This window comes from Drosophila erecta, unplaced genomic scaffold, assembly GCF_003286155.1.
Source record: "Drosophila erecta strain 14021-0224.00,06,07 unplaced genomic scaffold, DereRS2 tig00000021-arrow-pilon, whole genome shotgun sequence".
Classification (NCBI taxonomy): Eukaryota; Metazoa; Arthropoda; class Insecta; order Diptera; family Drosophilidae; genus Drosophila; species Drosophila erecta.
The window spans coordinates 21447936-21475393 of record NW_020825198.1 but is presented as its reverse complement, the minus strand read 5'-3'; the positions used below and the strand labels follow the sequence as shown (position 1 = coordinate 21475393).

Sequence of the window (27458 nt, the reverse complement as noted above, 5' to 3'; positions counted from 1 at the left end):
CGCATGTTCTGGCTGTTTGAAGAATTGTACGAATACTGTTCACCTGAGTACTTCTAATTACTTCAGAGTGACTGCAAAAGGGTTACTTGTAATGTGGTCTTAATTTACTGTAGTAATTGTTTTTTTATATATTTTGAAAGTCCATTAAAGCCCTACTGCTACACAAAGAAAATGTCTAGGTAAATTCTATAATCACATAAATATCATATTTACACACGCGGAACCATTTATGTATATATTGAGATAATTTGAATTGAATGTTTCATTTTAACTCAAAACGATAATATAATAAATAAATGCTTTTATAAAGTTGCAACTACGTTATAATTAACAGCTCTCTCTTTATTCACAGAATTTAATTTGAGCAGGTAAAATATCTAACCTATTTTTTCGTGTGGAGTTACGCTGCTCATGTCATTAATGTTGCGTCATTTGTAAGAATAATTAAACATATATGTACTTAATTATGTACCCTTTAACACTAATTAAATAAAACGCTGGATAGAAATAAATCCTATCGATAAGTGAATTCCTTTCTAAGGTTTGATAAAATAGTGATTAGCAGTGTAAAAACTTGTATTTCGTTTAAATTATGCTTATTGTTATTGTTACCTTACACAACAATGACCGTAACTCGTAGAGTAAAAGGGTATACTAGATTCGTTGAAAAGTATGTAGTACCTAAAAACATTAAGCCATTAAGACAAATTATAAAATTTATGCGTCGCACTCCCACTAGCTGAGTAACGGGTATCTGATAACCGCGATTCGCTGCACTTGACTTCACTTGTTTTCGATTTCATTCCCTTGTTCCATTCCACAGATTCCCTGTAAAATTAAGCTTCAAACATTTCGCGATTAAACGGTTTGTTGTGCGTGTGAATTTAACCATCGATGACTTTGGTCACACTGCGGGAAAAATTGTGAATGTGATCCAAGGTGCATAAAACGACAAAGTAAAAAACTGTGAGTGCTTCGGACATTAAACCAGCTTCGATTATAGGAAGTCGCAGTCACTGGGAGCCAGCAGGTAATGTAAAACATTCAAGGAAGGCAATGCAAGCGTTAATTTGAAGTTGTAGAACGCAACGTTCATAGGCGTATAGGAAACCACACACTGGCATACATACTAACAATGCATATTTCGCTTATGCTAAGGGGATAATTTAAATGCAGAAGTTGTCACGACTGCATTTCGTGTGGTTTCCTGCTGAGGATGGCGAAAACAGCCAAACAACTAAGGTTTAAAGTGTGCACGGGCTCTGTTTAGCCAAATCTGCGTATGTACGCAGTGGCTGTGTCTGTAGGTATGTTCACTTGGGGGTAAGAACGCTTGAGACTGGAGGTCACATTTCCCTGAATTTACCCAGTGTCAATCGCTAAGCCCTCGTCTTTGCTTTCAGGTCGTCGTCCAGACTTGTCAGTGATTTGAAAACCCGAAACCCCTTTTGCAATCATCGTAGCGAAATGAGTGCCGTCACCACCAGCGATACAGCCATCAGCGGCATGGCCCTTGGCCGGAGCCAGACCATCTGCCGCTACTACGTACGCGGCATCTGTCGCTTCGGGGAGCTTTGCCGCTTCTCCCACGACTTGAGCCGCGGTCGCCCCGAGTGCGAGCAGCAGGTGGCCACCGACGTTCTGCCGAAGCCCAGTACGAGCAGTAGCAGCAGCGGCAGCCACAGCGCCAGCATCTCCAGTCAGCAGAGGAACTGGGCGAACGCTCCGGTGTTCGTGCCTAGCCAAAAGCGCAATATTGATCACGAACAGAGCGAGATTGAGACCACTGTCGACTCTGAGGCGCAGGCTGGAGCTAGCTACTATACATTAACCCCAGGTATCTCCTGGGCCGAAGTTGTGGGCGGACCTTCATCTCTGAACAAAGCGCACTATGCCGAGGAGAGCGCCTGGGGCGAATTCTCTGCCTACCCCATTCACATGGAGCTGTGCGAAATGTGCGACCAGTATTGCCTGCATCCCACGGATGAAGTCCAGCGGAAAAGTCACAAGCGCGAGTGCCTGCAGCAGCACGAACAGGCCATGGAGCTGTCCTTCGCCATAGCCAGATCCAAGGACAAGACGTGCGGCATCTGCCTAAACACGATTATGGAGAAGGCGGGACGGGAAAAGCGCTTCGGCATCCTGTCTAACTGCAACCACATATTCTGCTTGGAGTGCATTCGCAAATGGCGCCAGGACAAACAGTTTGAGCACAAAGTAACGCGGTAAGTGAATGCTTGTGAAACAACGTAACTTGACGGCCATTTTGTTCTCTGTTGGTAGTCCCAACCAAATTTATTTGTTGATATCCAAACAAAACATGAGTCATAAAGGCTCGAGTCTGTATAGATACAAATTATTCATGGAATGGAACGACTAACAAATTTTATAAACAACTAAACCAACTAGACTTTAGTATTTGTAAAACAGAAATAATTTCATTGTTAATCTGTAGAGCTTGCCCTGAATGTCGCGTGTCCTCGGATTTTGTGTGTCCCAGTGCGTTCTGGATGGAGACCAAGGAGGAAAAGGACAAATTGCTCAACGATTACCGCGCCGCATTGGGAGCAAAGGACTGTAAATACTTCAAAAAAGGAGAGGGCAAGTGTCCCTTTGGTAACAAGTGTTTCTACAAGCACGCCCTGCCCAACGGAGATATCGTCGATGTGGGTTTGCCGAAGCGCACTCGGAAGTTACAGAGCCAGCATCAAATAATCGATTTACTTGATGTGAGTACAAAATTTGAAACCGAGCTTGTAAAAGCTATGCTCCTTATATTTTTATTTAAAGGATTATTTCAGTAGTTAATTGAGAAATTGGGACAAACTAACATAAAATTGTTTAAAAAGGTCACTAAAATAAATATATCATCTGTTATAGATCTATCTATGGGACTACTTAGATCGGCGTGATTATCATTGGCTGGAGATGTTTTCAAGTGATATCACTAGTTCCGAAAGTTCCGATTACTCGGATGAAGACTAAGCTTCTGAAGCAGAAGGAAACAAAAAAAGCAAAAACAGCCCAAAAGCATACAAATTTGGATATAAAGTCCCAGAAACACGTAAACAATATTCACACGATATATATAAACGATACTGAACCAAATATCGAATGCGAAATTAAACAAAATAATGTATTTGGGTACCAAATTTAGGTTACATAATATTTATTCTCCACTTAATGCAACGAAATTTACAGCAACTTTCCGTACTTGTATTGAATTAAATTACATTTAATACCTTTAACAAGTGGTTTAACCTAAACCTCAAGGAACATTAATATATCATTAAATTTCTATACACAATTTTAGAGTTAAACAAGCAGGAAACAGTACATTTTGAAAATAGGTGATATAAAACATGTAAATTATGGCTTTCAGACTGAATTGTAAAGATAAAAATGCATACATTCTATAATCGGTTTTCTACTCATTTTTTGAAGTTTAACAACTACAACTAAGTGAAACGCACATAGCAATCCACATGAGCACGTCTATCTGGATACTTGCGCATACATTCAACATCGAATGAGTCAATGTATCGAACCAAGCAGAAACTATTCCCTTTCGCCGATGAATGAAATTTTTGTTATTGTTATGAGCCTTTGTGTTAGAGTATTACTGTTGCATACCTATAATTCAGTATAATTGTAATTGTTGGCCACAAGCGTAATACCCAATCCACTACAAATATGATATGTATAACATCTTTACTGTATATGGATTTTAAGTTAATACTTTCGAAATGTACCTCTTTAAAATGTTTTATTTTTACTGATACAAATGTAATGTGTTGTCCATGGGAAAAGCAACAATTAAATATACAAAGGGAATTACATATAAACCCAACATGTTTGAAATCCAAAATCTAAAATGATGAACAGTAACATGAAAATCTCAATAATTGCATAGATTCGGGTTCAACAATTCGAGCCCATTTGTATGTGATTCTAGTTGACAAACAACAAATATCTTATGAGTAATTGGAAATAAGTACATAGTTTTAAAAACTTAAATATGGTCGTTGAAGTATGATATAGAATGAAGTTTCTCTTTATCAAATACATGCTATCGCAAATGCTGCAACGCAATGCCTTTGTTCTAATCTTCCCTTCCTCCGATGTCATCTCATTAAGGACCCTCGTAGGAATTTGCTGGAAGTAACCTCATCGCATGATAATGAGAGAGCGTAATGTTAGAAATATAAGTGTAGTAACTAAATTTTCTGTGAAATTATAAGTTTGTCCGATACGAATTGCAAAATAGCTGAACCTATCCAGAAGTGATATTTTTATTTAATTTTTGAACTGGATTACAAAATAAATTATTGAACAGAATAAACTCGTAAATCAAAATACTTTGCAGTTACTAACTAACAATTGTTAGAAAATATTCGGGGTCCGGTTAAATAAATTATAAATAAATTATACATGAGCCTTGAATCGAATACTAATTGTGCCATTTCCCATTTTAAAAATTGTTCAAAACAAAACATAACCAATCTGGCTGAAGTTGTACCTAGATTAGATTAAAAATAAAATTTGTAATATTATGTTAATAATAAAACGCAGGAATGGAATAAATAAAAAATGAAACAATTTCAAGGCGGATCTCTGATGTAGGCACTTTATTCTGACTTTCTTTAGCAGACTTTATCATATGAATTTTATAGTACTCGTAACGTTACATTTGGTAAGTATTTTATCCCATTTTAAAAGTTTTAATAGCTTTGTCTTAAGTTTTCAAAATTGTGGTTTTTAATTGTACCTAATGTTATTGCATAAAGCTGACGTAGAGCTTAATACTAGGACAATTTTATAATTAAAAATTAAAATGTAAACATAGTTCGCAGAATATTTTCAGTTTTTGGTTTTCTAAACAATTTAAAGGAATTTTAGGATGTTCCTGTAACAGTCCCTTCTTCTTTTCTTATTTTTAACAATAAACCATAATTCTTTTATTTTAAATTAAATAAAGTATAAATTGTATAAAAAGTTAAAAGTTTGACTTTGCCTTTGAACAATCTGACAACCTAATAATTTTTGAACTAAATCACTTGAATTACCAACGTAAGAAATTAACGTTATTTATATAAGATCTCAAAATTTTGAAATTAGCATTGAACATTTTAAGGCATTTGAATTTGAAGCAGACCAGTATTTTTCAGCTTTTAACGGTAAAAAGTGCACTGCCGTATTATTGGGTTCTGTGGGAACGGTTATACTAATCAGCTGATAGATCCAAATGTTTGTTTTTCAGGCATACAAATTAAATTTTGAATTGGCTGCACAATGACAGAAAAGCGGTTTGTCTGCGTTAATTGTGGACACAGAGCAAAAGAACTGTTCAAGAAATACAGCAATACCATGAAAGCCACTCAATGCGTAAGAAAATAATGAAGATAACCATCGTTATATTTAATTAAAATACTATTCCACAGGACAAATGTCACCAAATCACGGATAAATACATTGAGTTCGAAGAGTTTATCATATTAATAGATGCCCTACTATTAGATTCGTGCGCCTTCCGGCACATAATATACAATGGAGACTTTAAGGTGACGAGGTGCGAATGTCCTTTCGGTGTAATGCTCTAAATTGTATGCTATGTTATAGCTCTACTGGAAGGTTTCACTGGTCGTGCTGCTCCTGGAATCCTTTGCACTTTGCCGCCAAAAAGTGGCCGACCCTCCGAATGGCGCTTTACACGTCCATGAAAAGGGCTTTTACACATATACACTTCAAAATATGGGAGGTATTTAACTTTAATTTTTGTAATCAAAGCAAGGACTTACCTTAATCAATTTCTCAATTTTATAGATTACATGTTCATGACTTTATTGCTGTTGATAATCACCGCCACTCTGAGTATTGATTGGATGCAGAAAAAGGGTTTTCGAAGTTTTACTTTAATCATATTCAAAGTGGTGCTGATCTCCAACCTGTCCAAGTTCTTTCTTCTGCCCATTTTGGTATGGCGAAATAATACTACTGTTTTTGGCCGGAACTTGCACCATCTCCTGGTCATGGGCCATCACCTATGCTCCCTGGTCCTCGCTTACGAGGCAGTCGGAGCCACTAGGAAGAACCTGCGGTGGTGGGCACTTACTTTGGTAGTTATTGCTTTTGCCTTCAAGGAAACTGCTAGGCAGTTTGTCTCACTCGTTCTGGAGGAGCATTTTACTTAAGGGAAAATTGTTTAGGCAATTGTTTATAAAAGACTGAAAATGTTTAAACAAATTCCTGTGTACATCTTATTTAACAACTTCACTCGGAAATAAGTGACAAAAACATACAATAAAAAACCAAGCTAATTTTGTAGTCAAATTTTATTGATGATTTTATTGCTTATGACCCAAGTTAATCGAAAAGAAATATCGACATTTAAAAACATATATAGAACTATTTTTATTGTGTCTGCTGGGTATCATTTACGTCAAATCGTGTTACATACTAAATGTCGGAAACTGCATAGAACAAATCAAATGATAATATTAATAATTTGAAAACAAAGCAGGTTGATAAATGAAAAGATCGAGAAGAGTCGCTAATATAGGCCGGACATATTAATTCGCATCGCCATATACATACATAAAAAAGAAATCTGAGAACGAATCGATTTCTTGTTATAGCATAGTAGATATGATGTAATGCCTCTCCTTTCGTATTAATGTACTTAAGTAATTAATGCTAATCGTAAGTCATGCTGCTCATACATCTTGTTGTAATGGCAGTTTGTAGCAACGACGACCCCGACGCGTAATCAGAGCGGGACGCATTTTTCTTTTATATTGAAATCAGGGCGCACTATAACTATATCAGCATCCAAAATCTATCCCACGCACATTTATTTGCTACGCCTCGGGACCTTAAGTCATATTCCACGAGGACGAAGACGAGCTTGAAGAGCAATCATCGCTCTCAGTCGTTGCGCTGCTGCCGTTGGGCTTCGGTCCCCAAATCCTCACGGTGGCGTCATCGCTGGCGCTCGCCAGTAAGGACGGGTACACGGGGTTCCAGGACACGCAGTTCACCGTCTTGGTGTGCCCGGCCAACTTGGCCAGCGGCTCCTCGCGCTTGATGTGCCAAATGTAGACGACCTTGTCCTCGCTGCCGCTGGCCACGAAGCTCTCGTTAACGCCTCCGAAGCAGGAGTGGATGGCGAAGTTGCTCTGACGTATTCCCTGAAAACGGCGCACAAGGCACTTGTCCTCGATGTCCCAGAGATGCAGGCCTTGGTTCGAGACGTTCAGCAGAGCCAATCGGTCTGCAGAGTTGATGCTGAAGGTCATTATAGGATGTGGCTCTCTCAGAATATCAAAGTCTGAACGCGGGCTATCAAAGTTGTACCTAAAATTAAAAGGAGAAATACTTTTCAATGTCGTGCCAGTTTTAAAGTAATAAAGGGATTTGAATAATGATTTAATAATGAGATTTCTGTTTTAAAGTCTTTTTATACCAAAAAGAACATTCCCATATTGATTCTTTTGGAAATAATCTGCTAATACGAAGACGGCTTTTTGAAGTTTTAAAACTTTAGATAATAAATGAATAATTCGATTTAAGTTTCAGTGTGTCATGTTTACGAAGTGCAACCACCCACTTCTAATTCCGCTTACCCTCTGATTCGGTAATGATTATCGGCCGCTAAGATTGTTTTGTTGTCCGCCCGAAAGGCTATGCTGTTGACGCGCACTCCCTCCCAGGAGTCGACGATTGTGCCGTTAAGGTCGCACAGGTAAAGCTGACCCTTCTGGCCACCGCAGACGAAGCGAGCGCCATCGCGACTGAAGGCGCCGCAGGCCAGGCTGTCCTCCAGAGACTGCGAGAACTTGACCACCAACTTGCCGTCGTCCACGTTCCAGATGTAGAGCTCGTGGGAGTCCTCGGTGCCGCCGACAAGGATAAGCTTGGAGTCGGGGCTCCAGCTGACGAAGCTCACGCTGAGCTGGGCCTGGCCGTCGAGAACGCGACGATGCTTGAGGGTCAACTTGTATGGATCAACATCCCAGATAATCACAGTGGAGTCTTTGCTGCCCGTCGCCAACTTGAGGCCGTCGGGCGAGAACTTGCAGAACCAAACCTCGTCGCAGTGGTCGGTGAGGATCTGAATAGTTTGCATTGGAAAGCCGTCCGTGGTGCAGCAGTGGTCGGTGAGCAGCGAGACTGTCTCCAGATTCGTCTCCCACGCCATGTCGTGGCAGGGGCAGTGCTGACTCTGCAGCTCCACGGCCTGCTGCAGCAGGGTGCGCAGGCGCCTTGGCGACATCATCACCGACGGCGGCATAAATGTCTGTAGGCGCTCCATGACCAAGGCCCGCGACAATATGCCCTTGCCCTCCCACTTAGCGCGCTGGTAAAGGTCTTGGTTGGTAGAACACATCATGTACGAGGACAGTTGGTGCACACGCGTTATGTTGTGCTGCAGGGGAGTCAGCTCGCTGCGAAGGACGTGAAGAGCGTCCAAGGGATTTCCATCATCCAAGTGCTCTAAATACTTTTGCTCCAGCAATATGAACTTCATTTCGGTGATCGTTGCCAACTTCCCATTGTCGATTAATGGCTCCAAGTCCTGCAATATCAAAGTCGCATGCTTTTAGTAGCTCCTCAAAATATATTTATATATATATAAAATAATAAAATAATAAAAAAATATATAAATAAATATATATATATATATATATATATAATAATAAATATATAAATATATTTTAATACTAATAGTAAGATGGTCTGAGTTTGAAAACACAGGTTCGGATTTCGAAGTTGATAAACTCGAAAAAGTTAAATTTGTATTCACTCGAAAACTCATAAAATCATTTTCATTTTGAAAGTTAAACTCATTCAAATGTGTACAACTCTAAGTAGTTTCGGCCAATTGAAGAATAAAGACTCAATCCTCTATAACTCGTAACTTCCTTTAAATTAACCACACTTTTGGTAAAACAAAAAACTGGATACTTCAAAGGACCATACTAGTACGAAAGTAAAGCCAATTACCTTGAGGTCTGAATCTGCCTTTGACCAGTCACCCATTAGAACGTGCTCCCTAAACTTGGTTGCAGAAGGGTGTTCCAAATAGCATCCGGATTCCAACATGAGCGTCTGGACGGACTTATCAAGACCCACGTCGTGTAGGTACTGTCCGATCAGCCGGATGATCTCCTGGTTGGACTTGTCCAGCTGCACACCGCTGTAGCTGGTATTTTCCCGATTGTTTTCGCCGTCGACGATACGACTGCTGCTGCCGTTGTTGTTGACAATGAAGCCGTTGTGTTTGGAGTCGTGTCCGTTCGTGGCGGCGCTGCTGCCCGAGGGATTCTCATCTCCGATGCCGACGCTGTCCTCGCCACTGCCTCCCTCGCGTGCCACGTTCTCAGCACTGCCGCCGGAATTTAGCGTGGAACCCTCAAGAGGCCTAGAGCAGGAGCCACTCGACGTGGAACTCGTGCTCTGCATGGTTGCCTCGAAGCCCTGTGTACTGCTGCTACTATGATCCCGTGGTCTCTTGTTGCTGTCTATCGGTTTTTGATGCCCTCTGCTGGGATTTGCCGATGTTTCCGTGCTGGAGACTGTAGAAGTGGTAGAGTTCAATTGGAGCTGCTGGGCCGCTCGCGAAGTGGATGCCGCATCTACTGATCCCGCGGCACTGGAATTGGAAAAAGCGGATGAGGACGCAGACTCTGAGCCTCCTGAGCGACGACCCTTTTTGCGCGGCGGCTGGTCCTCAGACGAGGCACCAGTTGCAGCTGCCTTTTTGTTGTTTCTATCAATTTTGAGTCCTTTGCGAACGCGGCAGCAACAAGCAGGCTCTGCCTCCGGCTCAGCCCCTCTACCAGAACCCGATCCCGAGCAAGTGCCTCCAACCTGAACCGCTGCCTGATGGGCCTAGGCGGCCTGAGTCGACGATTGCTCAAGGGGTGTTAGCGTGATTATGGCTCCGTTTCTGGCAGTTGATAGCACTCGCTGATAACAGTTCAATCTACGACCTGCAAGGAAGGTATAGTTACATTATATTTTTAGCAACATTGTAAGAATGCAGTTCGTTATCTTACTATTGAATGGAAACGGGACCCAAAGAATAACTAATGCCTCATTTGGGACTTTATATTTAACTTTATTTTGCGGTTCGACCTTTAACCTTGTACTGCGGAAAGTGCAGTTTGTGGCCTATCTTTTTAACAGCTTACCTAAATATATAACTACCCAAGAATGAGAGAGCCACCCGTCGAGTCTTCTAATCTCATCAATACACAAAATCAATCAATACCAAAATCAAGGGTATTTTCATTCGGCTCTTTTTCTTCGTACACATTACTTTTGTATGTACTTGTATATGTGCAATGTACATGCATTTTACTTACGTATGTACATCCCTAGCTGATGGCCGCACAGTCGTGGACAAAAATGTTGGTATGGCTTTATATATTCGGAAAACCGAGGGAAATTGGAAAAGTAAAATTAAGTTATCTCAAAGTTATAGTTTTATATAAGACATTTAGTATGGTCCAGCTAGTTTTGACTTGTATTAGACTTAGGATAACATTTTTTTAATGTGTCGCATTTAAAGGTTATGGAGTTTTCCTACTCATACTCATGCGATTTCTTTTTTGGACTGTAAAATTACCTCTATAGTTTTCGATGCTCCGTCGGAGAAAACTGGTTCACCCACACCACCAGCAAAAGTGCACCCCCATATCATAGACTTTAAACAATAGGGTTCGTTGTGGAATAGAACGCAATTGTAACTTTCCCTTAATTAAATCCAATACTGCAAAAAACATTAATCCCGTAAAATAGGATAATTAAAAATAGATAATTATCAGGAATCGTAAAAGTTCGACATCAACAATGAGTAACCTTATTTAAGAATTTGACGAATTGAACTACGTCATAACAGAAGCACCAAAAGTTTGACGATAAGTGTATTTCATGGACTTGAGAAAAATTTTAAGAATCTATTTTGGCCAATACTTGCGCCCCCGACTGTCTTAGCTCGTATTAATCAACTTTGCTTTGTTTTCGGTACAAAGGAATGGGAAAATACATCTATTTACATACACGCACACACTGTTTTCATCACTTTCTTTTCAAAATGTCTAGACCCCAGGCCAAGCCTTGGATCATCAGTATCAGTGTAGACTATGTCTAAGCACAATGCCTAAACCTTGCATTCACTCAGCTGGCCAGGATCGCTAACACACTGCAATAATACACTTTCCACTGCATTTCTCTTTTGGTCTTCCAGGTGCATCGTAACAATGGTGTGGGTATAGGTATACAAACATACACGCTCCCACAGATGCAACCCTTCCCATTGTTTATGCTCCCAAACAGCCTTTCAGTGGGCTTATCCCGAGGAGAGTTTATCCCGATAAGTTCGACACACACCGTAAAACCATTTCCTTATTGATGGACTTGCAATTAAAAACAAAGGCGAACTGACACAATATACATACAAATCTGATGATGAAACGCATTTATATATATGCTGCACTTAGTGGGACCTTTCGAAAATACCGAATCACTTCGTTTGTCCACGAACGCTAAAAATACCAGTCTTTACTTTGAGTGACCGTATGCTGAGATACTTTTTAAATTTTAATATACAATTTTTCAAGTTTTTATATCACTTCATTTTTAAAGAACCTCTTTTCGGTTTTATTTGCATTTCCTGCTCTCTTGTCTTCAATAAGCTTGCCGCAAAGCTTTAGATCATTTTTAAATTATAATAAATTTTAGTTGTTCTTTTCAAACTGGTTTATTAAATACTTAGTAAAAATAGAATAAAAAATAAAAAAGTCAGGGATAAAACATAACTTTCGAATTTGTTAAAAACATCTTTGACAGAGTAACTTATATTTTTTCCGTAAAATGTATAAAGATTAATTTTAACTCAGTAGGGCTTGTTTAATCACATCTTAATCTAAAGAACCTAGCTTAGAATCCCCAAGCGTAAAAATAAATGGAAATAAAATAGGAGAAATCGCCCACTTGGTCATTGGTTTCTTAAATTGGAAACATTTTTCCACCCTACAAAATCTACTTAAATCTCAAAACGAAGAAACTTATTACGCCTGACGAGAAAGATGTTTGCACGTTTACGCAGCTATCAATTGATATAAAGTACACGTCGTATTTTTAACTTTTATTTGGGTAGGATTTTATGTACCAATAATGAATTTAGTCAATTTGATTTGCATTTGGAGATTGTAATTTTGTTTGATCGTGTGTAATGTTAGAAATGTTCAACCTATTTACATAATTTAATGTGAATTGATTTCAGTCTCACGCACATCATGCTATGTAAATCTGATGCTGTGTGCGGTCTAACATCATATTAAAATATAAACTTATCAAATGCCTGCGCTTGGGTAAATTAGTACATATTTACTTGATAAATTCATTTATAATTTACAAATTTCTTACATACTTAACAATAAACTAAACTAGTCAATACACTATCTGTAGTCTATTATTATTTAACAATTTGTTTATAATTAAAATGCTAATCTTTAACTGCTTCGCTATATATGCTTATTTCGTAGCTTTGAAACATGGTCACTTACAAATCGCCTTTGATGTGGCGAATACATACTGAGTTAATAGTTTACACTTTCGTTACGCGAATTTTATATTCCCGATCATGCACGATGTCTTCAGATTGCCAATTTATTCCAAAATTAAAAACACTAATAGCAATTAAATTGAATAATAAAATATGTATAAAATCATCTTTTAAATATGTATCTTTGCGAATATATAACACTTCGTTTATACAGCGATTGATTCAATTTGCCCAACATATAAAGCATTTTATAAATGTAGCCAAGACTTTATTGAAGCTGTCTTAAGCTCGACAGAGCTAGAGCAAGTCTAAGTCAACCTATTCTGGCCCTGTCCAGGGATAACAGAATCCCTTTAAAGGTTACGTTATTGCTAGTTACGGCTAGTTACTAGTGCCACCAGGAACACTCCTCGCCTTCCCGCTGTTTGTAGCTCTCCTTCACATTAAGTAGCGAAGCAAACAGCAAATGCTAAGCATCCCCCACCATGGCAGCTCCATGCTGTTGGTATTTGGTCGAGGCTATCACCGTAGGAGGAAGCGACTCCTGTTGCTCCCGCATCTGCCGACGGCGCTTCTTACTCCAAAGCTCATGGCAGTCCTGCCACGTTGGCAATTGTGGCGTTGGCATTCTGTAAAAATATAACGTTATTTGAATGCTCGAGATACACATAGGATGTAAGACCTTATGTACTTACTCGTCGGGGTTGATTTTCTTTAGCCACGGCGACCGGAGCGCATCTTCAGCTGTGATGCGCTTGTCCGGATCTAAATCAAGCATTTTGTCCAGCAGATCAAGTGCAGGGGCTGGCATGAACTCAAAGTCTTCCCGTAGACGGCGGCGATGAGTTTTTTTTTGTTTGAGAGTGTGAAACAGAGGCAGCTTAATTACATTCGGCCAAACGGCAGGAACCGGGGATCCACAAATCTTTGATATCGTTTCAAGCTGCGCCATTTCCGCATTAGCCTGGAACAGTGGCCGCTTCACAAAGAGTTCTCCGAGGATGCACCCGCAAGACCAAACGTCTATCGACGGGCCGTAACGCTCCTCGCCCAGCAAAAGTTCAGGAGGACGATACCATAGGGTAATTACTTTGTTCGTGTAGGGGCGTTCCCGATCATCCGCATTGTATAGTCGTGCCAGTCCAAAGTCCGCCAATTTTACTTTACCTCTGCAAATAGTAAATCAATATTGTCAATAGTGCGAATTAAGATATTTTACAAACTATATTAAGAAAATAGATGCTTGGGCATTGAAATAAACTATTAGAACTATTTAACACTAAACAATGCGTTTAAGAATTAATTCATGTTTAGACTCAATCAGAGAATATAATAATATTGATTAGAATATGATTGGTTATTTGTCTATGTATAATTGTAATACAAAGGGTAATGTCATTATCACTGCGCGGAAATGACAATACATTTTAACTCGTGTAATTAAATTATTAGACAACCGAAATGCTATATCTTCCCACCTGTTGTTCATTAAAATGTTTGAACACTTGATGTCTCGATGCAGAAAATTCTTTTTATGGCAGTAGTTAAGACCGTCCAAGAGCTGCTTCATAATGCTGGCGTTGTTTTCCTCATTAAAATCGACCATGCCAGACTCCAGCAGACCCATCAAGTCGTGATCCATGTACTCAAACACCAAGTAGAAGGATCCCTTGTCTTTGCGGAACTCCACAGCATCCTGCTTGTCCGTTACAATTTCATGCAGGTTGACTATATTGCGATGGTTTAGTTGTCTCAGTATTTTGATTTCACGAACAGCTGTAATGGGAAAGCCCTCCTTCTCGTGCTCCAGCCGAACTTTTTTTAGAGCTACCATGTCATTGGTATGATGATCCCGCGCCTTGTAGACCTGCAAGACAAATGGCAACAAATCAGTGGTTTTTAAAGGATCCCCCCTCCTGTTTTTACCTGTCCGTAAGTTCCTTCTCCTATTTGCGCAATCATCTCGAAAACATCCACACAGCGCTCGCCCCAGTCGCGTACGTTGTTTCGCGAATCTCGACGGTTGAGTATCACTGGGCGTCGACGGGTTGTTCCTGGCCCACCACCTTGACCGTGCACAATGCCAACAGCAGGTGCATCAAAGTCTTCAGGGCTGTCGATAACATCATCCTCGCCACTAAGCTCTTCGCTGCCGGGAATTACTGGCGGCATGGGAAGATTAAGCACGCTCTTGTTGGCGCTAACGCTTGAATTAACGTTCTTTTCGTCCGACTCCTTTTTTTGCCCCGGAGAGGGAGACCTCGCACTGGCCAGGTCGAGGACATTCATCCCAGGCGGTAGCGGCAAAGAAGTCAGACTCTTGGGTTTTATGTTGTTCTTATAGGCCGAGAACGGTGGCACCAACGACGGTTGCTTCAACGGCGTGGAACTGTCCGGAACATCGACGTTTGAGCCCGGATTCGAAACCACAGTATCGTTCTGCTTGTTTGGCATGGGAATGTTGTTGAGGTCCAGATCCGGTTTGCTACCCAGGACTTCAAGCCCATTGGAAGTAATTGACGCCGCTGCGGGGGTCCCACTTCCAGGGCCAGATCGGCCATCACCCGTGTTGGGTGTATTGCCATCCACGGAGGAACTGTTGTCGTTAATAGTCAGTGCACCGTTGCTGTTGCTATTGCTGTTCTCCTCTTGCCTCTCGATGATTTCCTTTAGCGCCTTCTGTCTTTTGTGCCGATCTTTCACCAGCTCGGCAAATAGACTAGCGTCGTTGATCTTTTTTATGTACTCATCGCGCTTGTGCTTCAGATCTCTTGACGTTGGCGATCGGCTGCGAGAGGCGGAACTTTCGCTGCTGGCCGAACTGGGCGTCCGGCGACGGCTGCCTCCACTGGTCCTCTGGCGCATCCTTGGCGAACGGCGATGATGATAGTGATGCGAACCGGAAGCTCCGACTGGCGATGGGGGTGAGGCCTCCATGTACCGGGAACTTGTTCTGGGCGACCTCGAGTAGCGATCACCAGAGGTACCAGTTCCCGAAGCGCGTTTTGAGGACCTCGTCGGTGAGCTAACCGTCGTCCCGTACTTGTGTTTATGACTGCCACCATGGCGAAACGTATTCGAACCACTTGTCAGGCCACCGATGGGAGACTGACGACTTCGCGAGTGCTGCACACTGGGGCTCCTTGATATAGTTCGGATAAATATATTGTTAGATATGTGAATAAGTACATGGATACGATTTGAGTCAAATTATAAGCTAAAATTACCATTTCGCATGGTAAGTATTCTTAAAATAACATGGAATTATTTTAAGAATGTTTATGATAGACAAATATTTTAATACTTATTCAAGTTATTTGATATGAATCATTTGATATGAGTATTTGATATCAGTAGATATTGCTCACATGAAATATAGGAAAAACTTTACCTTGATGACCGCCTAGAATATCGATCTCTGCTGTATCGTTCGTACTTTCCAGAGTGGTGTCTACTGTGCTCAAAGTTTCCGAGGCCGACTTCCCTGCCATCGCCAAACTTCCGGCGCTTGTGGGGCGGCGTGCTTGGCTGATGGTTGTAGCGGTCCATTTCTGCAAAAATTTTTCAAAGTAAGTAAACAACATTTCCTTAAGTTTGTCAAGCTTACCCGGCGACATTCGCTTCACCTTCCTGGTATCGTGACTGCTCGAGCTAGCACCGGAGTAACGTCCCTGATAGCCGTGATCATGGCTAGAGCGGTGATGCGCACTTACCTCCTCTTTGTGGGGACTATTTACATAGCGGGAGCTGCGTGAATCGCGGACCGCTGACCCACTGCCAACACCACCACCGCCCCCGCTGGAGGTGTAGTGAGAGGGCGGTGGAGTTCGCGGCGAGTTTCCAAACCTCGGCCCGTTGCCGCTGGAGCGGGAGGACGGAGGAGGAGAACGGAGACGACTGCTGCTCGACTGCTTGTTCGTAACTGTGACTTGCAGGTTGCTACCCAGTGCAGAGTTGGCCGTCTCCAAGGACGACTCTCCGTAGTAGGTGCTATTGGTAATGGGGCGACGCACCGGCGGTGGAGTGGCTGGCGAACTACTCTCCTTGAGGTTGTGTGGGGTGAAGGAGGACGGCGCTGCGCTAACCGTCCGTTCGTTGCTCTTGCTAGGAGCCGTCGGCGGCGTATAGCGCCGGTCCAATAAGGCATTGATGTCATTGTCTGACATCGAATCGATGCTGGAGTACGATTTAGCCCGCTTCTTCTTGCGCTTCTTGGACTTTTTCTTGGACTTGTGTTTGTGTTTTTCCTTTTTCTGCTTTTTGCGCTTCTGCCGCTTCATTTCCGCCTCTAGCTCATCGGTGTCGATAGAATCGCTGGACATGTAAATCTCTCTTCCCCACAGCTCGTCCTTCGAGGTGTTGGATGTCTGAGAAGGTTCCTCCCGCGGATTGGTTGCCTCGCTGCTCGACGTTTGCCTCGATCCGGTCGCAACTGGATCGTTTGAGTCTTCTGCCCTTCTACTTCTGCAAGGAGGGGTTGTAGTGGCCTTCACTTTTAATTCAATTTTCTTTCCCTTACCTGTAGCTATCATAACCTTCTTTATCGGGCTTGGCACCAAGACGACCTTTGGAGAACTGATTATCCGCAGCTGGCTTCGGTTTTTTTATGTTTCCGGCTCCCTTGCCGGCGTCCGCGTCCAAGTCGCCTGCCTCCTGGTCCGAGAAGTCTTCTGAGCTAACGTCCGAGTACTCCACTAGTGCGGTGGCCGCCGCGGAGGATGCATGCATCGTAGCGTCTCGGCGGTTGGATTTGGAGAACTCGCAAGACCGCAGACACCAAACTCAGTTCTCTACGGTTCGTGCTGGGACTTCGTTGTCCGCTTACTTCTGCTACAAGTGGCACTTCGGCGTTCAAGTTTTTTTTTCTGACTTTGCGGTAAGATTTTCCTCGCGAACAGCTTCAATTTTATTTACATCGCTGCCTGCCAGCACAAGCACATATTCGTGTGACGTTTTCTTTACATGATTATCGGGGATATGTGCTAGTTTAAGGCGCCGAAGTTGCGCAGACAATCGAAAACGTTCGACACTCTGCGGCACAGCTTTGGAAAGTCAATCTAGTGTTCGGTTTCCACTAAAATTAACATAAAAAAAAATTTACAACTTGTCATTTTAAGGTTATAATGAAGTGGCAAGTGTGACCGAAAATGGTATGTGTTATTTTCGCCATCAGAGGAAGAACGCGTGTTGCTGACATTTAACCAATCTATGGCGCTGGGCACACTGAAGGTGTTTAAGGAAAAATAACAATCATTTTTTATTTAGGTTCATTAAAACTAATGGAATACTAGTGCCTTTGAATAATGATTAAATATAATCTGCAATTTTTTAATTATTGGCACTAGGCTACTTGTTTTTGTTTGTTTGAACTTACCTGTAGACTAGGGCGACAGCGAAAGTTCTAGTGCCGTAAAAGCCGATGGATAATTGGAGATATAAAACGAAATTTCAGATACTTATGAAAAACATTTTTAAGTTACGTTAAGGATTTTCGAGGACACTTTCCAGCACTACTTTTGCACTGTTGCTTGTCATTGACGGTAGTGTGAGAGTCCAAGGTTGTCTGCGTGTCTGCATGTATGAGACCAACACCAACCCATATACATACATACATGAGTATTAATATATGTAAGTATGTGGGTCACTTTATTTTCTTTTCTGCGGACTTACCAGTTTTTAGGAGTAAATTATGCAAACACCACTTGTTAATAACTTTATTGCCGGCGCAATTGGCGGCTTACACGATTCTTTATTTCGGCTCTCGGCGCACGCACTCGCTGAAGTCCTTAAATTATTAAATAACACGGGTATCGAAGTCTAGTATTTCGACGTTGTTTATGCTTCCGAATTATATTCATTACGCGAATATTGCCTCAGCTTATTGTGGGATCGGTTTATATATAAGAGTTTGTTCAAATGCAAGTTACATGTCTCATTAGGCATTGTTTCGGTAGTAAAACCATAAGAATAATTTTGCCATGATTCTCTGCATTTGCAATGGCTGGCAATATTCTCGGCGATTAATCACCAGGGCTGCATTATCTGTCAATGCAGTGGGAACGCGCTGTGATTAAAATGTGTATTTTAGTATACGGTTGGTAGAATATTTATTATTATACAACTGTTTTTTATTTAACATATTTTCAATAAAACATATATATAGTTAAAATAAGGATAACAATATGTAATCTACTTCTCTCATAAGCTAAACGAATTTAGCGCTGGCCACACTGGGAAAGTTCTAGCAAATAATTGTTTTTTCCACCATTATCGATAGTTTGATTTTTTCTTACATTATAAACACAACTAACGTTAATAAATCATATTTAAAAATTATAAAATTATTTTAAATGATAAAATTTTATAAATTTTGATATATAAGTTCAAAAAATAAATTGACTTTCAATAAGCAATTTTTGCATATATCGTTTAGTGTATCCCTCGTTAGTGCTGGTAACCGATCTTCTCAAATGTGGCATTAAAATTTTCTAACACTAACGGTGGCGTTTAAATTTTGTTTCGCTTGTTTGTTTACATGGCTTTAGTTTTTGATAAGTAACAACAAATCATAGCAAGTGGCTTACTAAGTCTACAGAAAAAAAATCTAGATATGTTATCCAATCGGGCTTTTGGAGAAACTATTGAGGTGGGTGTTCAGGAATGCAGTAGTCTAATGGAGTTTTCAAGCGCTGTTTGCCTTTGCAGGATTATGAAGTACAGCACTTGCTGGGCAAAGGTGGTTTTGCGATTGTCTACAAGGCGCGGTGCCTTCACACTCACCAGGATGTGGCCATAAAGATGGTAAGTACTGCTATATTAATGGTTAAGCATATTACTTACAAATTTGCTTTCAGATCGATAAAAAACTGATCCAGGGCACTGGACTCACTAACCGCGTACGCCAGGAAGTGGAAATCCACTCCCGCTTGAAGCATCCCTCTGTGCTTCAGCTGTACACTTTCTTCCAGGACGCCAACTATGTGTATTTGGTGCTCGAGCTGGCTCATAATGGGGAGCTTCATCGCTATATGAACCACATTGCCAGACCCTTCACAGAGACGGAGGCTGCTTCCATCCTGAAGCAGGTGGTGGCGGGACTTTTGTACCTGCACTCTCACAACATCATGCACCGCGATATTTCGCTATCCAACCTCCTGCTTAGCAAGGAAATGCATGTTAAGATCGCCGATTTTGGACTGGCCACCCAATTAAAGCGTCCTGACGAGCGCCATATGACCATGTGTGGAACCCCGAACTATATTTCGCCTGAGGTGGTGTCACGCTCGTCTCACGGACTGCCCGCGGACGTCTGGAGCGTTGGATGCATGCTGTACACCCTACTGGTGGGACGACCGCCCTTTGAAACCGATGCAGTGCAGTCAACCCTTAACAAAGTTGTAATGTCTGAGTATATTATGCCGGCTCACTTGTCTTATGAGGCGCAAGACTTGATAAATAAGTTATTGAAGAAGCTCCCGCATGAACGAATTACCTTGGAGGCGGTTCTCTGCCATCCTTTTATGTTGAAATGCTCAAATGGAGGACACTCGACGCCGGGAGCGTTGAATATGTTCAGCCAAAGTATGGAAAGCGGCGATAGTGGAATCATAACATTTGCTAGCAGTAATTATATGGGAATTTATATCTGTCTGTGGAATCTTACTCTAATTTTCCATTTTAGGTGACTCCCGAAATTCCCAGCAAATTCGTTCTGTGGAAAACTCAGGACCACAACAAGTGCTTCCTCAAATACAGGAGGAATTCAAGCATCATAAGTTGACTTATGAGCAGCCAGGTTTATTTCGGCAAACTTCAACTGGCTTGGCAGAGCCAAATTGGCCTGGAGCTACTAAGGCTTCATCGTTCCGCATGGAAATGGGCATGGTACAAAATTCTAAACCGGCACCTGTTAAAGAGGATCGTATTTCGGTGCCACCATTGAACACTAAAAGACTGCTTCCGACGCGTTATAAGACGAAGAATGCTATAATGAGTATTTTGCGCAATGGGGAGGTAGTTCTCGAGTTTTTTAGGTTTCGACCAACCTATAATGAAGATCGCATTACTGATATTTGTCGCATATCGGACGACGGACAGCGAATCATAATTTATCAGCCAGATCCTGGGCGGTAAGAAAAGTGCTACAATGAATATCGAAGACATCTTTAATACTTTCTTACATTTTAGTGGCTTACCAGTAAGAGAGCAGCCCCCAGATCTTCAAATACCAAGCGGAGATTGCGTATATAACTACGAGAATTTGCCAAGCAAGCACTGGAAAAAATATATATACGGAGCTCGATTTGTGGGACTGGTTAAAAGCAAAACACCAAAAGTCACATACTTCAGTACTCTAGGCAAATGCCAATTGATGGAGACTATGACAGACTTTGAGATTCGCTTCTACTCGGGGGCTAAGCTACTAAAGACGCCGTCCGAGGGGCTTAAAGTTTACGATCGAAATGGAATGTTTCTCTCAGATCATTCCTGTTCGGAGTCACGATCCCTAATAGAGCATGGGAACGAGTGTTTCACTCATTGTGTTAACATCAGTAATGCCTTGGAAGTTGCTCAGACGAAGGAAAATTCGTGTTTTCCAGTCACAATCGGACGAAGACCTTTAACAGATGTGCAGCCAGCTCAAAGATTAGACGGCCTACGGGATACCACCAATATTGCGTTTTCCACACCAAAATCGAATCAGGTACTTATACATATACATTAAATAATGTGCAGACTGTGACATGCATCTATTATACAGGGCTCAATAAACTTTTCCGTAAGCACAATTTCGTCGACTCGAAATACTACAGGCTTTGAAACCAACTGCTCCAGGTCAAACATGCTAGCCGCCCATCAAAATATTCCCATCAAACGCATAAGCGTTCCTGATGTAGGAATTGCTACTGAGGTAATGCCCAAGTGTACCTTTATTTTTCACATGGTTTCTGATCTTCATTTCTCCATTCTCCATTCTAGCTCTCCCATGGAGTTGTCCAAGTGCAATTTTATGATGGATCCGTGGTCTCTGTTATTCCGAGCATGCAAGGTGGTGGTATAACTTACACCCAACCAAACGGAACTTCAACCCACTTCGGCAAAGACGACGACTTGCCATTCCCGGTCAGAGATAGAGTCGGTCAGATACCAAACATTCAGTTAAAGTTGAAGACAGCTCCATTGCTGGAAAGCGGCAGGAAAATTGACTACAATGCAATGACTCCCAAAACGACAACGCCTTGTTATAATCGCATGCTTCTATAATTGAATCAAAACTATCTTCCCAAATAGATTTTAAGTTTGAACAAATGTACTTGTATTGTAAATTAAAGGTTAATATATTTTTTACGTTTTCCCTGTGCTTATCAAAATGACTAACCCAAAATTATTCAATGTATCTATGCTTTCTTTTGTAAGTTTTATGATTTTTATAAAGAAATCAAAAACATATTGGTTTCTTTTTTTTGGTAATTCAAGCATTTGGCGTCTCCGTTGTTGTCGAAAGGGCGGCAACAAGAAAAATTAATGAGTAGGGGTAGGGGTCTACGTTTAAATTGGAATTCCATTACCGAACACACAGCATTAGACGGCTTTAAAGTTTGGTTTACCTCAAGTTCTTTATTTAATTTTCAAAAGTTTATACTTTTTGTATAAGTGTGAGGTTAGAAAATTGTAGTATAAAATATATCATTATTACGTACGTGTATATATTAAATACGAGATAAATATATTTATAATTTTATACTTAGTCAAATCTACAGATTAACATTGCCTTACTAAACTAATGCTACCGCATTTACAAATTACTACGGCAGGATTTGTATTGCTTTAAAGTTGTAGATGCAATAGTGAAATATACACATTAAAAGTAATTTGTTGTACAGATTTTAAAGACAATCGTGCACGGATGGATTACACTATGTAATAATAATAAGTTGCGATTAACTAATGTATCCGTATATTAATAAAATGCATTCGGCAATTCAGAAGAATCAATTTGAGCATAAGCATTTGACTGTTATGTTGGCATGAATTTATTCCTTGCAAGGTAATAAGAAACAGAAAAATAAGGAATACAAACTAACTTAAATCAATGGACGGAAGAAAAACGTTAGTGAAACCGTACAGAATATAAGAAGCATAATTTCAGTAAAATCTTTTGATTTGACAGTTTTAAAATGGATACAACTGCTTAACACATTAAATAATAATAAACAGTTTAGTTACCAACTTATTAAATGAACATGTATAACTTGAAACTCAACTTTAATCTTAGGTCTAAATGAAAAATATTAGCTATAGCATGTTGGGTTTCGTTGGAAATTTGTTCACTTTTCGTTGTATTGTGCGTGAATCGCTCAAAGAGCGGTAGACTTGTCCTTAAGCTCAAACTGAATCTTCTGAAATATGTCCTAGAACCGATCCTTCGAGGTGGCGCTGTACTCCAGCTCGTTCAAGTTCTGGATCTCCTGCAGCTCCTGAAACTTTTCGTGGTCCCGAATATGGGCGTAGTTGGCAGACAAGCACATGAGGTAGTGGACCAGGCTGAGCAGCACCAAAAGGGTGGACAGAGTGGCCAGTATAAACATCACCTCAGCATTCTCAACACCGTCTTTGCAGAAAGCCTTAATCTCGTACTTTTCGCAGACCTTCATGTCCTCAAGTTTCGTGTTTGGCGGAAACATGAAATCTGTGGGATCCAGAATTATTAAAAGACTTATCTTTGCGTATATATATTTAATGGCTTACGGAATTGTGTCAAATCAATGCAGCTTTGAGAGTGCTCAACACTGGTGCACATGTTCCAGAACATAGTGTAGATGAAGGTAACCACTACTAGGAAACAGAGTATCAGACTCCAAACAAAGTTAAGCAGGTAGGTTATCCCCATAAGGACGGCGCACGAGATTCGACCGCCCACTCGAGATCGCCACGCCCGGTAAACCTTGTATCTCGTGGCTCCGGTAGCCAAAAATCCGACGAACAGGATCATGAACCCGAGGGCGGCCATGCCCGCTCCAATTATTACAAAAATCATTTGCACGGCTTCGATCCTAAAGGGATCAGATGGTTAGAGTAAATCGCGTTTGGAAGTCCTAATAAATAACTCACCATATAAGGCGTAGGTGGAAAACCTGGTCAACCATTATTACGGTGAGTGAGGCTCCTCGGTACATGGTGAAGCAGAAGATTCCCACTCCCAGGAGACACATCAGAGTGGCTATCAGGGTGGCGTAGGGAATACGCGCCATGCAGGATTGGCAGCATTCTCCTACAAAAATGAGTTACATTTGAGGAAAAATATTTTTAAAAAGTTTTGATTGTAATGTTAAATTAATGTTGTCTATGAAGAAGAAGAAATTTTATTTATCAACGGAAATCAATACAGTTAAAAACATCTACTTATACTTATATCTAGGAATAGGAATTTACAGAGACTTTGCGTAAAGACTTTCTTAATTACATTACAAATAAAAGCGTTCGTGTTTTAATATCTCTTTTTGAATTATTTAAAGTTCTATAGAGCTATGGAAGACATCAGAATACACATTTCTGCTTGGCTAGTTCAAATAGGCGGAAGCATTGCTTTCGTAATAAACTGATTAAAAACGTGATAAAGACATGATGATGGGATGCCTTTAAAAAGTTATCGATCACAGTAATCTAAAAAATTATCCCCAGTTTAATTATCAAACGGGAAGAACTATAAAAGTCTGACGTATTCTTTCTACATTGTGTTAGTGTGTTTTGATTTAACTTTAAAAAAATATATAGCTATGCAATGAAGCCTAAGGACAGAAATGAATCGAGTGTAGTACAGAGTTACGAGCATAGAATGCGTTATGTGAAAAGTGGGAAAGCGGTTTGTAAACATATGTGCATGGTACATTTAAGACGAATACACACAAACTAAAAAAGACAGTGATAAGATAACAGGTGAGCCCACGACTGGTGGTTTCAGGTTGTCCAGTGATTCACGTAAAGCAGAACAAGCGCAAGGTGTGTACACAATTCGGTGAGGGTGAAATCTATTGATTGTCGGACTCCGATCTGTCCCGGATTCCGGGTCATACCTTCGCCTCCGCGCTCCGTGTATCTGTCCAAGGAGTGGTCCGAGCGGTACGAGTTGCGCCGACGGTTCTGGATGGACGCGTTGTACGGATTTCCGTTATAAGCGCGAGTCAGGACTCCGCCGTCGTCCTCGAAATTCGTCTCGAGCAGGATCTCCTCGCGGGGATCCCGGATGCGATCGCGGTTGTTCCCCTTGCCCGGCATACTGCACAGTGCTTTATGGAGTCGAATTCGGAATTTTAGTTGCGGTATGTAAGCTAGGCTAGCCCAAGCTAATTGGCACACAGTGAATCACAAGCACACCGACGTCACCCAATCAAGAGACCTCCCAATAATTATAATTAGCCTTTATAGCAATGACCACCGAACAGCGAATGACGCTCCAGTAGAAAAGAAAGAACACTGAAATCTAAAAACTCAGAATGTCGATGTCGAGTGAGTTCTCAGTTTATTCTCCAAAAGAGAGTTACGGAGATAACTGTCTTTTTGAACTGCTCTCCAAGAGCGTAGCGCTCTCTTACGAAATCTCGTTACACTGACAGAAAACATGCATCTTTAATATGAGTATAAAGTATATCGAAAATTAGTAGTATATTGAATGAACTCAAGCTTTTTCCGCCAAAGTTATCGGTAAAACAAAATATAATATGAAATCTTTTTAAAGGTTTAAGGGTCAATATTTATTATATATATATTCTCCAATATATTCTCCAATGTTTTAGATAAATAATCTGATCGATCAATTCAGAAAATAATGTTTTAAGTTAAGACTCATTGTGACACATTGCCACCCTCACACTTTGGAAAAATGCTTTGATTGTGCTTTTCGTTTATGTCAACAAACTTTTGAACGCCCACTAGCTGAGAAACTGATATCTGGTAGTCAGGGAAATCGACTAAAATGTTCTCTTAATTTTTTACTCAAAAGAGTAACAAATTTAATGGAGTTAAAAATGTATATTTTAAAGATAAAGATTGCTTTCACATTATCCTATTGCATTATATTTATTTCTGTGCACGAAGGCCTGTTGCTGTAATTAATGAGACAATTAGTTCGAACTTGCGGGTAAAAGTTCACTGCTTCAGTTAGTTCAAAAAGTCATACTAATAAGGGAAATGTGATAACCTTATTGGCCTACATTTACCCTATTATACATATATGCTATATCAAGGACCCATCCTTATAATACCCCTTCCTTAACGTTTATAAGGAACCATCTTTTTTGGCTTTCAGTTGCATTAGTTAAGTATACCCCTCTATCATAAAGTAATGATATAATAAGGCACTTTATATTTTCAACCGCGTTTCTTTGGAATGTAACTAAGCTAATTATGTGCTTAGTGGCAACTTAAAGCCCTACCAAGACAGGCGGGACAACGAACCCAGAAGAGACATCCAAATGACATCCTGCCAGCGAAGCGAATGAAGAGCCTGCTCCTTTTAAATGCATCCGCCTTTGAGAGATTCTCACCGGAAGTCCCGCGGTGTCTGTGCCAGACGGAATGGAATTGGAATGGAGATTGCCACCGGGGCTTTGGACCAGATTCCTTACACCAGATGCCAAATGCGGGGTGCCAATGACACCAAGACAGAGGCCTAGGCTCGGCATTGGAGCAAAACATGAATTCCGGCTGCGTGCAATGACTCTTTGTGAATTAAATAAGCGGCTGCCAAGCGTAAATATAACAGTTTAGGAAGCCTAGCTCAACACTTTAATACTCTTGCTTAATTTCGCCAGATTAATATGAGTCAGGGACTTGCACAGGCTATTACCGGAAAATTATAATATTATATATTTTCTAACAGAAGCTTCATTATAAATGAAGCATATTATGAGGAGGAGATAAATAAACTTTCCTCTTACATGGATTTTACATTTCGGTTTTATGATTTTTTACTTTCTATGTAAAAATTGCCAAATAAAAGTCTGCCGTTTCTGATACCAAAAGGTTTTCAGGAGGGCAAGGCACTATCAAATAGAAAATGGGCGCGAAAAGTTGTTGTATGTGTGTATGTAAGAGAGAACAAACCAAAAGGATGCATGGTTTTTTCATTGCTTTTCTAATTTCTGAACAAAACAATAACTACCTTCGTAGGAGCAAGTAAAAATCATCATTGGAATAATTTTGCTCGTGTTACATAGATGTGTGTCCAATTGGAAAAGGTAATGTAAAATAGATCAATCCCCAGGGAGTTACAGCTTAGTTTAAATGTAAATTTAAACTTTGAAACACTCATTGCCAGAAGCTGTTGGTCAACTTACCCATTTCAATGGCTGTGAATTTTTACCAGTCTCCGAAATGAAGTTCAATCATTTAATTGTCGCCAACTGGCAATGCAAGTGGCTCTGCACTGCAATTTTTTAGTTGCGTTGGAATTTCTGAAGCCTTTTGCATTTGCTTGTATGTATACACAAACGCACAAACACCTCGCTCTACTTGGTAAACTCGAAACAAGTTTTAAGGTGTGAGCTTCACAGTGGAGGGGGAATTAAACTCGCGTTTAAGCCGTCTATTGGATTCTATTCACTTGGATGCTATTCAATTGCGATCGAAAACGAAACCACAGGAGGTTAAACTAATTTAGCTTAATTGTATCCGCTAGTACGCATTTATTATCTTAGGCCAGCGAAGCATCCAACTGAATTCGTCCAAAAACAAATAGTATCTACACAATTACGAGAGTATCGAAGTGGTGAAGACACATACATCGGTAGTACTATCGATGTTTTGGTATTTTTTTCAGAACTGGTCGAATTACAATATACTTCAAGTTTTACTTGAATTAACCACTACTTTGAACCCAAATACTACG

General features: G+C 40.7%; 6 protein-coding genes across 20 annotated transcripts; 3 read left to right on the top strand and 3 right to left on the bottom strand.

The window, feature by feature from the left end:
* Positions 1–842: 842 nt before the first annotated feature.
* Positions 843–3685, top strand: LOC6543882 (probable E3 ubiquitin-protein ligase makorin-1). Of its 2 annotated transcripts, none has more exons than XM_015157451.2 (4): positions 843–1030; positions 1404–2225; positions 2456–2729; positions 2881–3685. In XM_015157451.2, the coding sequence occupies exons 2-4, from the start codon at positions 1468–1470 to the stop codon at positions 2983–2985; spliced, it is 1137 nt and encodes a 378-aa protein (XP_015012937.1). In that variant the 5' UTR covers positions 843–1030; positions 1404–1467; the 3' UTR covers positions 2986–3685. The 2 variants fall into 2 exon arrangements, with proteins under 2 accessions (XP_015012937.1, XP_001973641.1); XM_001973605.3 differs by lacking the exon at positions 843–1030 and adding an exon at positions 1061–1307.
* Positions 3686–5199: 1514 nt separating this feature from the next.
* LOC6543881 (protein ARV1) lies at positions 5200–6330 on the top strand. The gene is made up of 4 exons (XM_001973604.3): positions 5200–5385; positions 5442–5561; positions 5620–5758; positions 5824–6330. The coding sequence occupies exons 1-4, from the start codon at positions 5293–5295 to the stop codon at positions 6189–6191; spliced, it is 720 nt and encodes a 239-aa protein (XP_001973640.1). The 5' UTR covers positions 5200–5292; the 3' UTR covers positions 6192–6330.
* A 56-nt stretch (positions 6331–6386) lies between these two features.
* On the bottom strand, positions 6387–11545 carry LOC6543880 (WD repeat-containing protein 26 homolog). 12 transcript variants are annotated; one of them, XM_026977557.1, is made up of 6 exons: positions 11294–11545; positions 10631–10774; positions 10368–10422; positions 9004–9992; positions 7623–8575; positions 6387–7353 (listed from the first exon to the last, which is right to left on the bottom strand). In XM_026977557.1, the coding sequence occupies exons 4-6, from the start codon at positions 9460–9462 to the stop codon at positions 6873–6875; spliced, it is 1893 nt and encodes a 630-aa protein (XP_026833358.1). In that variant the 5' UTR covers positions 9463–9992; positions 10368–10422; positions 10631–10774; positions 11294–11545; the 3' UTR covers positions 6387–6872. The 12 variants fall into 12 exon arrangements, with proteins under 12 accessions (XP_026833358.1, XP_026833357.1, XP_026833359.1 ...); XM_026977556.1 differs by lacking the exon at positions 10368–10422; XM_026977558.1 differs by lacking the exon at positions 10368–10422 and having other exon boundaries at positions 11395–11545.
* Positions 11546–12139: 594 nt separating this feature from the next.
* Positions 12140–18635, bottom strand: LOC6543823 (cyclin-dependent kinase 12). The gene is made up of 9 exons (XM_026977104.1): positions 18242–18635; positions 17946–17972; positions 17091–17645; positions 16179–17035; positions 15963–16122; positions 14498–15713; positions 14050–14438; positions 13267–13740; positions 12140–13200 (listed from the first exon to the last, which is right to left on the bottom strand). Exons 3-9 carry the CDS (start codon positions 17297–17299, stop codon positions 13041–13043), a joined length of 3465 nt encoding a protein of 1154 aa, XP_026832905.1. The 5' UTR covers positions 17300–17645; positions 17946–17972; positions 18242–18635; the 3' UTR covers positions 12140–13040.
* Positions 18636–19004: 369 nt separating this feature from the next.
* Positions 19005–21956, top strand: LOC6543822 (serine/threonine-protein kinase PLK4). The gene is made up of 7 exons (XM_001973601.3): positions 19005–19217; positions 19277–19372; positions 19426–20194; positions 20253–20700; positions 20759–21275; positions 21333–21482; positions 21551–21956. Exons 1-7 carry the CDS (start codon positions 19182–19184, stop codon positions 21833–21835), a joined length of 2301 nt encoding a protein of 766 aa, XP_001973637.1. The 5' UTR covers positions 19005–19181; the 3' UTR covers positions 21836–21956.
* Positions 21957–22169: 213 nt separating this feature from the next.
* On the bottom strand, positions 22170–27370 carry LOC6543821 (neuronal membrane glycoprotein M6-a). Of its 3 annotated transcripts, none has more exons than XM_026977107.1 (5): positions 26908–27370; positions 24646–24858; positions 23684–23843; positions 23321–23625; positions 22170–23261 (listed from the first exon to the last, which is right to left on the bottom strand). In XM_026977107.1, exons 1-5 carry the CDS (start codon positions 26909–26911, stop codon positions 22984–22986), a joined length of 960 nt encoding a protein of 319 aa, XP_026832908.1. In that variant the 5' UTR covers positions 26912–27370; the 3' UTR covers positions 22170–22983. The 3 variants fall into 3 exon arrangements, with proteins under 3 accessions (XP_026832908.1, XP_015014144.1, XP_015014145.1); XM_015158658.2 differs by lacking the exon at positions 26908–27370 and adding an exon at positions 26116–26281; XM_015158659.2 differs by lacking the exon at positions 24646–24858 and having other exon boundaries at positions 26908–27368.
* Positions 27371–27458: the final 88 nt, after the last annotated feature.

What these genes read in the sequence shown, in the direction of transcription:
- LOC6543882 (XM_015157451.2), top strand. Translation starts at nt 1,468, where the DNA reads ATGAGTGCCGTCACCACCAGCGATACAGCCATCAGCGGCATGGCCCTT. An exon ending in TTTGAGCACAAAGTAACGCG is followed by an intron (nt 2,226 to 2,455) that starts GTAAGTGAATGC and finishes GTTAATCTGTAG; the next exon opens with AGCTTGCCCTGAATGTCGCG. An exon ending in AAATAATCGATTTACTTGAT is followed by an intron (nt 2,730 to 2,880) that starts GTGAGTACAAAA and finishes CATCTGTTATAG; the next exon opens with ATCTATCTATGGGACTACTT.
- LOC6543881 (XM_001973604.3), top strand. Translation starts at nt 5,293, where the DNA reads ATGACAGAAAAGCGGTTTGTCTGCGTTAATTGTGGACACAGAGCAAAA. An exon ending in TATACAATGGAGACTTTAAG is followed by an intron (nt 5,562 to 5,619) that starts GTGACGAGGTGC and finishes GCTATGTTATAG; the next exon opens with CTCTACTGGAAGGTTTCACT. An exon ending in TACACTTCAAAATATGGGAG is followed by an intron (nt 5,759 to 5,823) that starts GTATTTAACTTT and finishes TCAATTTTATAG; the next exon opens with ATTACATGTTCATGACTTTA.
- LOC6543880 (XM_015158661.2), bottom strand. Translation starts at nt 9,462, where the DNA reads ATGCAGAGCACGAGTTCCACGTCGAGTGGCTCCTGCTCTAGGCCTCTT. An exon ending in AGGCAGATTCAGACCTCAAG is followed by an intron (nt 8,576 to 9,003) that starts GTAATTGGCTTT and finishes TTGATATTGCAG; the next exon opens with GACTTGGAGCCATTAATCGA. An exon ending in AATCATTACCGAATCAGAGG is followed by an intron (nt 7,354 to 7,622) that starts GTAAGCGGAATT and finishes TTTTAATTTTAG; the next exon opens with GTACAACTTTGATAGCCCGC.
- LOC6543823 (XM_026977104.1), bottom strand. Translation starts at nt 17,299, where the DNA reads ATGCATGCATCCTCCGCGGCGGCCACCGCACTAGTGGAGTACTCGGAC. An exon ending in GAGAAGGAACTTACGGACAG is followed by an intron (nt 14,439 to 14,497) that starts GTAAAAACAGGA and finishes TTTGTCTTGCAG; the next exon opens with GTCTACAAGGCGCGGGATCA. An exon ending in AACATTTTAATGAACAACAG is followed by an intron (nt 13,741 to 14,049) that starts GTGGGAAGATAT and finishes TACTATTTGCAG; the next exon opens with AGGTAAAGTAAAATTGGCGG.
- LOC6543822 (XM_001973601.3), top strand. Translation starts at nt 19,182, where the DNA reads ATGTTATCCAATCGGGCTTTTGGAGAAACTATTGAG. An exon ending in CTTTTGGAGAAACTATTGAG is followed by an intron (nt 19,218 to 19,276) that starts GTGGGTGTTCAG and finishes TTGCCTTTGCAG; the next exon opens with GATTATGAAGTACAGCACTT. An exon ending in AGGATGTGGCCATAAAGATG is followed by an intron (nt 19,373 to 19,425) that starts GTAAGTACTGCT and finishes ATTTGCTTTCAG; the next exon opens with ATCGATAAAAAACTGATCCA.
- LOC6543821 (XM_015158658.2), bottom strand. Translation starts at nt 26,266, where the DNA reads ATGTTTTGCTCCAATGCCGAGCCTAGGCCTCTGTCTTGGTGTCATTGG. An exon ending in CAGACACCGCGGGACTTCCG is followed by an intron (nt 24,859 to 26,115) that starts GTGAGAATCTCT and finishes GACTCCATAAAG; the next exon opens with CACTGTGCAGTATGCCGGGC. An exon ending in CACGGAGCGCGGAGGCGAAG is followed by an intron (nt 23,844 to 24,645) that starts GTATGACCCGGA and finishes TCATTTTTGTAG; the next exon opens with GAGAATGCTGCCAATCCTGC.